The sequence below is a fragment of the Alligator sinensis genome, unplaced genomic scaffold (genome assembly GCF_000455745.1).
Source record: "Alligator sinensis unplaced genomic scaffold, ASM45574v1 scaffold434_1, whole genome shotgun sequence".
Lineage (NCBI taxonomy): Eukaryota > Metazoa > Chordata > Crocodylia > Alligatoridae > Alligator > Alligator sinensis.
In genome coordinates this window covers 1,838,109-1,847,790 of record NW_005841994.1, presented here as the reverse complement: position 1 = coordinate 1,847,790, position 9,682 = coordinate 1,838,109, and the positions used below count along the sequence as shown (strand labels likewise).

Below are 9,682 nucleotides of genomic sequence, written 5' to 3'. Positions count from 1 at the left end.
TGGGGGCGCGGGCCAGCCCCGGCCGCCGCCGCCGCCGCCGCTGCCGCAGCCGCTTTGGAGATCAGCAACTTCAGGAGCTTCCAGACCGTCTCCGTGGCGCTCTGACGCTTCCTCCCGGGGGGAAAGGCGGCGCTGCGGGGGAGAGCGGAGCCCTGCGGACACGCCACGCCGCGCTCGGCCGCAGCAGGACGGGGCTGAGGTGCCCCCGGACTCCGGCCATCCCCGCACCGCGCTCGGCCATAAGGAATAACCGGGCACTGCAACTTCCGAGGGGATTGCTCTTCTTTCCTTTTCTGGTTTTGCTGCTCTTGGTTGTTGGCGGCGGGCTGGAGCGTGCGATCCGGGCAGTCGGTCCCTGCAGCTTCCCCCTAAGCACACTCACACGCACACGCGCACGCACAAAAGTGCTGTCAGGGAGTTCATATCTGATCTGAAAGCTCCTGCCTCCAGCTGCGGACCGCTCCGATGGAAATACACTGTAAGCACGACCCGTTTGCAGCAATGCATAGTAAGTAGGCTGCTAGTTCAACTTCTCTGAAATTTGCGAGCCCTCCAGCCACGCTGCCCTGTCCAGAGCACAAAGCGTCCCGAGCGCTGGAGGGCTGGGGGAGCGGAGGTGCCTCCGACCCGCGGCAGCACTTGACCTGCTCTGGGCAGGAAGCAGAAGAGGGCGGAGGGTGGAAAACAGAGGCAGCAGCAGCAGCCGCAGCGATTCCGCTGTTTCCCTTTGAATCTCCGAGATCCGCTTCTGCCTCGTTTCTTAGGACGCTTGTTTTTATCTGCCCTCCGCGCTCCAGGCCGAAGTGGCCATTGCAGAATAATAGCGTGTGTCAGGTCTCCTGCTAGAAAAGCCAGCCAGTTCCATAGGGCGCAGGTCAGAGCGTTTTTCAAACACCCCGGGCTTTCTTTTCCTTTTTTCGTAGTAAAACCCAAAGTGAAAACTCAAGAGACGATCTCCCATTCCATTAGATTATTCCCCCCATCACACCGAGCATTGCATGCTGAAAGGTAGCGCCAAACAGCCCGATCCACCGTACATGGTTTTTTGTTGGTGGCGGTGAGGGGGGAGGGAAGTCTCACTTCTGTACCCCTCCTTGAATTTTTAAGTGTTTGAAAAGTTGGGATTCGCCCCAGTGGACTTTATCATTTCTTAGTTATTAATGTGCAGATATATATTTTAAGATAAATTTTATACGAAAAAAAATCAGGGTTGGAAATATTAGAAGCATCTATTTTCGTGTGGCTCATTCCCTCCTTAGAGGAAAAGATTAATGTGAAAATATTTTTAAATCAAATCTCTTTGTGGGGGGGAGGGGAGGAGCGGGCACAATATTTCAAGGCTCAAGGAAAAGTTTGTTCTGCAGCATTATTGCTATATTTAACTGTATTGACTTAGCATAAATAGGCTCAGCAGTTATAAATGATGAACTGAGTCTGAGATCATAATTTTCTTCTAAAGAACTGCAAAAGATTTAATTTTTGCAACATTCAAGCCACAGGAATGTGCAGCAGAGTGCCAGTGTTAGAACTAGCTGTTTAAGTTAGTAGATTGTGTGTAATGTGTTTGCTTGAGATTTGTTGTGCTTGAGAGGCTTGGGAAGATTTATCCATTAACACAGTGTTATGTGAAATGACATCTTCTCTCATGGTGAGTTAAACGCTGGATTAGATCTAGAGATTTCAAGGAAATATAAGGTAGAACTAATCACATTTCCCTTATGCAGCACAGCCTTTTAGCCAAGATAGATTTGTTTTCAAAATAAAGGAAGTGCTTGCTGGTTCGCTCTATCTATCTATCTATCTATCTATCTATCTATCTATCTATCTATCTAATCGTATAGTTTTAGGGAAAAACACACACACAACAGATGATTATAGACAGACAGACCGCCAACTCCCTGGAAACTATATAAGGTGCACTTACCTATAAAAAAATAGTATTAGGACGAAACATCACCAAGATTATTCCCCCCCTCTCCTCCTGCTAAATTGGCCTAGGTGTTTAGAATGCTTTCAAAATAAAATTATTTTTTTAAAAGAAAACGGAAAATGGAAAAATATTTTAGTTAAAAAAATCAAAATATTGCTTTAAAATCCACGTTTTCAGTGATGTGCGCACGGAGCTGTTCAGTTCGCTTTGAAAAAAAAAAGCAGACCCCACGATTTCTCCTGGAGTTAGTTGCCTTTGTACTAATTTGACGGGAGCCCATATGTGGGGAAACCACCAAGGGACCGAGCTGCTTCCTCCATTAACCTAAATAATGATAAATCAATATCTTCTGCAGGAATTTTAGAGGGGAAAATGGAGGCAGAAAATTACGAACTGATTGTCATACTTTTTGCCAGTATTTTCTCTTTCTAAAAAGACTTAAAGGAACTGACTCCCAAGGAAAAGATTCTGGGGTTAGATTGTCCTTGTATATTTGTAGCCACTTTGTCTCTCCCGTGAAGCACGTTTTACTTAGTGAAAGGCATTGAAATAGCAGCAGCAGCAGCAGCAGCAGCAGCAACCTATCTCATTCTTCTGGAGGAAGGCGATCAAACTTCTCCCTCTTGTGCTCAGGCAGCAAATCTTACTTCCTCAGCCAGGCACGGTTTTGGCTCAAATGGAGATTCAGCCTTCAGCAGCCAGCCGGTGCCGCATCCGTGTGTGAGGACAGCGCGCACGAACCTGTGTTTGCAGCTCAGTGCTCCCCAGCCTGAGAGCAGAAAGGCGCCCAGCAGTAGCTGAATTCCCTGGGCATATAAAAGAGCCCGGAAATGCCTCAGGCAGGCTATGCGGCGACTTATTCCTGGATATTGAGCAGAAGGCTGTCTTTGTAACGCCCGAGCTTTTTCCTGCCCCGAGAATAACAAACACAAATGATTTCTTCACTATCGGTAGAGGGGAAAGCTGGAGACCTGCAGCCAGAAGCCTCTGTGCCTAGCATCCTCCCAGTATAGTTGCATTGTGCAGGGAAATCAGATCTTTACAGGTGGAAACAGATGCATACGTGTGTGAATATCTATCTATCTATCTATCTATCTATCTATCTAATCTTCATCACCATCTGGAAGCATGCCCACGTATATTTATATTTGTGGTATAGACGCGTGTAGAGGCTAGTCATTTAGTAGATCGGTTTTTAATTGCATGTCCGTTAGTTAAAATACTTAATCAGTAGACTGAATGGACTAGGAATTCACTTAGGCGATTTTTCTCTCTCTGGAGTAGCTTCCTAAGAGAAGACCTTTATTATTTGTGGTGGCTCTTCTTACACTTAAAACACACCGCAGGTTAAGAGCATGTTCCCCACCTGATTTTAAACCCCCTTCCCCCTCCCCACCTGTCATTTTTTCATGATAAAGGTTGCGAAGGCTCAACTTTTCCTCCTGCATTGCCCTTTGCTTTACCAGCAAGTTTGTAAACACTGGGCTGTGTGGAGGACTGGAGTGCTATGAGTTTATGCGAAGGCATTTCCCCTAATAAATAACTCGTCCGATCTGCACGTGCCAGGACGTCCAGAAGAGCCAGGTTTGCTGAGGCTTCCTAATCTCCCCCGCGCTGAAATTAGCTTCCAAACATAATGATAATCAGAATCCAATGTCCTCCCTTGTCTCCTATTGGACGTTTGCATTTTTGGAAGGCTGAGAAAGGACCCGATCGCTGCAACAGGAAAGGGGAGAGTGGTACTCATAGTGTGTGTGTGTGTGTGTGTGTGTGTGTGTAGAGGCGGGGGGACGGGGGAGATGAAAAATAAACTCCAACATGTGCTGACTCAGCTGCTTCCCTTAACACGGGGTAACCTTTGCAGCTGAAATTCAGCTAAGCAGCAAGCAGGGCAGGGGAGCCTCTGAGGGTCCGTCTCTTTGGGGCTGAGCAGGTCTGGAAGAGGAGACGCAGACTTCGCAAGTAAACCCAATGCAGTTGTTAAAAGTCAGCTAGGAGCCGTGCACGCAGCTGTCTGTCTGCATGTCTCGTATTTTTCTAAGCGGGATAAACGAGTAGAAAACGCTGTGCAGAGGGCTGCTCCTCGCTATTGCCAACCTTGGCTTTGCCTTCCGCAGCAGGATTTTCAGCCAGTCCTTAGGACACATTTAAACTGCTGCTTTTTACTGTTTACAAAGGACAGCCCTGATTTTATTTTTGACAGTAGTATTTCTAATAAACGGCCCCCCCTTTAAAAAAAAATCAAAAACTTTCTTTAATAGCCCTTGTTACAAAAAGGGAAGGCTGTGTTGTGAATCAGCAACCCGTTCCTTCATGGCTGATCTGGAGGGCAGGGCTGCTGGTTTGAATACTTCCAACAGCTTCTGCAATATGCGTGTCTATTCGTGGACACGAATGCACATGCAGCTTCCCCCCCGCCCCCACAAACATGCACACATACGTGTATCGCCCACACACACACGTTGGCATGTATGTATGCTTTGCGTCTCCACATAATACCATATTACATAGACAGAAGGATACACATGCCATATGTGCCTTGTGTGCACCCAGGTATTGCACACATATGTTTATATCCCATCTACATATGCTTCTCATTGAAGAAAATATCTATTCAGAGCGTGTGCAGTGCGTGTATGAACACCTGCCACGCACAGACACACACACACACGTAGAAAACTCAAGCAGGCCGGGATCTTGCAAATGCATCTTATCTTCTCCCTACCTCAGAGCCCTGGTAAAGTTTCCCTAGCTCTAGGCACTAGATAGTTGTGCACCCTATAAACTTGCTCGGAAACTTAGACGCTTTGTAGCTTTATAATGCCACTCCTTGCGGGAGGGAACGGAGTGCCAGTTGCTTGGCATGGTGCACCCCCTCCCCGCTACCCAGCCGGAGTGGACGGAGTGAGTGTCTCTGGCTCCCTCTGCCCGGCACAAGGGCCGGCCGTGGCCCTGCCAGCCCCGTGCAGCCTGTGCCCGGGCATTTCCTAAAAGGGACCTCGCAGATCATCGGGTCCAGCCCCCGATCGGGTCCTGGCAGATCATCGGGACCTCGCAGATCATCGGGTCCAAGCCCCCATGTGCTCGGGGGTCGGTGGGTAGAGACAGTCCGAGTTTTGTACAGCCGGGTGTTTGCATGGAGAGCGTCTACCCTCCCCCCCGGGCACAGACCCCGGGCAAGTGAGGGCAGCTCCACGTCCCCTTCTCCCCCCGCACTCCCTTCCCGTCCCACCCGCGTCTCCAGCCAGAAGCCGCTCAGCGCCGCGAAACCTCCTTGCCCTCGTCCGCGGGGCGTTTCCTGGGGCCGTGCCCGCGCCGCCCTCCACGCCCGGGAGCCCCGGCAGCTGTGGGTGCGACCGGCCCTGGGGAGCCGAGCCCGGCGGGGCAGGGCAGGGACGCAGGTAGGACCCGGCCCCGGCAGCAGTGGCGCTCCGGCTCGGCCGCGCGCAGGGTCCCTCCGGGCTCCTTTGTTTCATTTCCCTCCTGGCTTTCGGGCACCACGGGAGAGCTGGGGCCGCGCCGGGTCGGCTTTGTGGGCATCTTTCCAGGCTTCCCCCAGCCCCACTCGTGCGCGGTGGAGGCGAGGACGTTTCCAACCTCCCTGCCTTCGCCACCCGAGCTGCTTCTCCAGGGCAGCTCGAGGGCTCTGCAGTTTTTGCAGTCGTGGCTTGGTGTCAGTCCTTGGCGAAGGAATCCCAGGGCTCCTTTATTTCCACGTTAGGGAATGATACACAACAAGGGTGTCCCTCCCCTCCCGCCCCGGGGCCTTAAAAGAATTTCAGCTTCAGACCAGCTAGGATAAATCTGCCAATGTTGGGCTGCGTTCATCTGGCAAATGCAGCAAAAAGTGCTCCTTGATATGGCCTAAATCAGCTTCGTTTTATGTAGCAGAAGCACCTTGAACTTGAAGCTTCTTCTCAGCACTCTTCTGCTGAGGAAAAAAAAATAGAGTCACTTCGAAAACTGACAAGGAACTTCAGTGAGAGGCTGCTCTTCCCAGGCTTAAAATAGCTTTAGCAATCAAATATTTTATGTGGGCTCTTATGTGTCCTGACAGTTTTAGAAGGGGTTTACAAAGTTTGACAGCCATCTATCATTGGATTGAAATAAAAATAGGTTTATGTAACTGGTTTGGGTTTTTTTTTGGGGGGGGGGGAGGGTTGTTTTTTTCCCCCCACTGAGGCTTCTGACTTGTCAACTTATTTTGTTTATTTCAAGGCCTCTATAAATGGAGAGATTTTCCTTATTATTTTTGTTCCCATGTTGGCAAGGATGCTGGCTACTGCTACTGCTTGTTTTCAATTCCACCACTCTATAATATAAGTAGTTTGGATGATTAACAGCTTGAGGGTTAATTATATTTTCTCACTGACTACATGGGATTATTACATGTTCATTGGTTCTACACAGTTTAGCTACTATTCATCTAACTGGTTCCCATTTCACACCAGATATATGATTCACCTTGCTAAAGGTGAACAGTGCAAATCTGCTAGAAAAGGAATAATATATTGGGCTCGGCTAAGCGTTCACATTTCATTTGTGGGATCATAATATCTGGAGAGGCTGCTGTAAATTATAACAGCAAAAATCATTCCCTTCTTTTTCTCTTGATTAAATTAGGCATTAAGCAGTGATTTGGAAAAAAAATAAAAGGTATTTAAATTCAGATTAGAGCATTTTTCTTATTAAATAAAACCACTTTTATAAGGAAAATTGTCCCAGCCTTATTTTTCATCAGCGCCCCTTTTCTAGCCAGAATAAAAGTCACCTCTTTGTCATGCAGTTGCATAGTCTCCCCAGGCAGTTCTTGTTCATGTAGAGTCTTCCCTTGGTTTCAGTAGGAATATTCTTAGATTACTGCAGGTTTGGGCCTAAAACGTGATTGGGAAAGGATTTCGCAAACCAGGGGCCTGATTCGGATGTCACTTAGATTTGGATGGGTTCCATTTATAGTCTGAGGAATCACAGCAGCATGAAAATGCTGTGCAAACAGAATCGGGCCTCAGCTTTGTTGATCCTTCTTCCTTTTTCATCAGCAAGCAGTAATCATCAGTCTGAAAATGTTTAAATTGTTCTTGAGGGGCAAAGGAGTTTATTGGTGAAAGAGGGTTCTGTGGCTCAGCAGGGTTGCAGTGGAAAAGTTCCTTCCAAATATCACAAAGATGAATTTTTTCCCCCCCGCTTGTGTTTTTTTTTCCCATGTGTTTCAGGACATGGAGGAGTGAATCAGTTAGGGGGTGTTTTTGTGAATGGTCGTCCACTTCCTGATGTTGTGCGCCAGAGGATCGTGGAACTTGCCCATCAAGGTGTCAGACCGTGTGACATTTCGAGGCAGCTACGGGTCAGCCATGGTTGTGTCAGCAAAATTCTTGGCAGGTAAAGGGAGAACAACAAATCATTTTGTGTCTGTAAAGAAAAATATCAAGCACTGTCCCTTAATCAAAGTCTATAAAATATGAGAGCAATCAAATGAAGATGGTAGAATTTTTATTAAATGGCTCAGAATGACAAGAGTTTACTTAGAACTGACTGGTTGCAATTTTACGTGTCTAATATGGGAAACACAAGTGACTATTTATGTACTTAGCTCACTCAAAATTTCTTGGGAGTAATTCTAAAGAAGTGATGTGGAGGATATCACATGTGGTATGTATCCTGCACCTGCCTGTATTGAACAAATAGATAAATCTGTGGATCATTTGCAGTAAAATGAAAAACCCAGAAGTTATGAATCACTCGACAAAACTACTTCTTTTGTTTTCTAAGGAATATTTATTCTTGCATATAATATTACTACCTAAATGGCCAAGGACAGTTGTCAGTCGGCATGTTCATTTACATTTTCTCTTTCTGAATTTGGTCCCAATAATTTCATTTGGAGGCTTGTTTTATTTTTGTAATAAAATGTATTCCTGATTGGAGCATGGACTACATGAAATAATTTTTCCCACTCTTAATTCTTATACTCTGAAAGGTACCAGTTATTCAGGAGGAAGATGCTCAAAAGCAGCATAGCAATATAATCAATTAAAAATTATCTGTCCCTTTAGAATATTTTTATTAACTTGATTTATTTTTGAGAAAAACATCATACCTTTTTAATAGCTTGTAAACAAGTATGAATATTTTTTTGTAATTATGATTGATTTTAAATGCTCCAGAGTGGTAGATATGTTATACGCTTTGAACTTCCAGGCTGGCAAATTCATTTTTAATTGCCTTCTATTTTCTTTTCTTTATATCTTAGAAAAGTTTTTAAAGTGTTTACCAAGAATTAACAATTACATTTTTTTTTTCATCCCATTGGTATTAGCAGCATTTTGACTTTCACTTCCCCCCACCAGTTTTAACTGAGCTTTTTTGATTGGTCATACAGATAGTCAGAGGAAACATTTATGTGGCAAGGCACAGAGAATCTCACCCTAAATTAACTGCAGTAGTAATCTCATAGTGACAAACATAGTACTCAGAGAGGAAAAAAAAAGGCAAAATTATACATCTCAGAAAATTCAGCCATCTCTCCCTTTTTTCATGAAACCCCATTCTTTCTGGTCATCTATATTTAAATTCTTCTACACAGTCCTATTCAGTGGACTGCTAGAAAGACTGAGGAGACAGTCTGAAGGTACATGGAGGATCTCTGAATACTAGCGGGTCTGCTTGTTCTCCCACAAGCATTAATTTTATATGCATGTAGCTCCAATAGAAATTCAGTGAAGAGATTCCTGAATTTACATGGGTATGTATGTGGAAAGACACTAACTACTTTTTTTCTTAGAGAGAGAGTGAGCTTTTTCATGTATTTTATTTTCTGCCTATCAAAGGCTACTTCATTCTGTTTGACCTTTGAATCTGCTCTGAGTGCAGGTCCTTAAACCTAGTCTAAATGGAAATAGTCCTAATTGTGGTACCTCAGCATTCTGGCATATTTTACTAACAATTTCTATTAGTACCAGTGTAAAGCTAATAAACAGGAAAGTCATTTACCTACTAGTGAAATGTCCAGCAGTTTTAGTGTTTCAGATTTGAATAGATTTGTCATTAGATATATTTGCATTATGGAGCTAAGAGTGCAGCTCTGGAGCTTTGTTATTTAAGTTGTCAACAATAAATTGGAATTTCATAGCTCATTATTTTCATAACTAATAATTACAGTGGGTAAAATGTCACTGTAATTGGAGCTGCGTGTGGGAAAAAAATGAACACACGTTAAATCATTTCATTTTGAATTTTGGAATTGAAATTGATGAATCCATGGGCTTTTTTTATAGAACCTTAGCAAAAATAAAGACCATTGGGAGAGATGAATATGAGCATTTGGAGTAAAAACCTGGACTGTTGCAGAACAAAAACAAACCTTTGCGGATAGCTCACAAAGCCTTGCAACAGAATTGCCCGCCCTTCACCCATATGAGGACCGTACCGGCGGTTTTTCAGGGAGCTCAAGGACTATCTCCAATTTGCATAAAATCAAACAGATTGCAGCCACACTCATCTTTAACATGGAGTTGAGGCCAGAAGGCTCAGATCAAGAGGGAGCATTGCATTCTGGGACCTGTAGTCTCCATGGACCTCACCCCAGGCCAAACAGTGGCACTCAGGTGGGGAGGGAACATGGTTGAATTCTGCTAGCTTGTGGTTTGGATGGTGGCTTTACAGGGAAATCAAGATTAAATTACTATGATGTTGATTCTGTTAGGTCCTCATCTTGCACCCTTCAAAATCAATGGTAATCTTGCTGTTGATTTC

At 45.2% G+C, this 9,682-nt stretch overlaps 1 protein-coding gene across 1 annotated transcript in view; it reads left to right on the top strand.

Moving 5' to 3' along the window:
- Positions 1–9,682, top strand: part of PAX5 (paired box 5) — a 279,650-nt gene that overhangs the window by 7,919 nt on the left and 262,049 nt on the right. Inside the window, 1 exon segment of the mRNA XM_006021451.1 lies at positions 7,144–7,309. Within this exon segment, the coding sequence (XP_006021513.1) occupies positions 7,144–7,309 (166 nt within the window).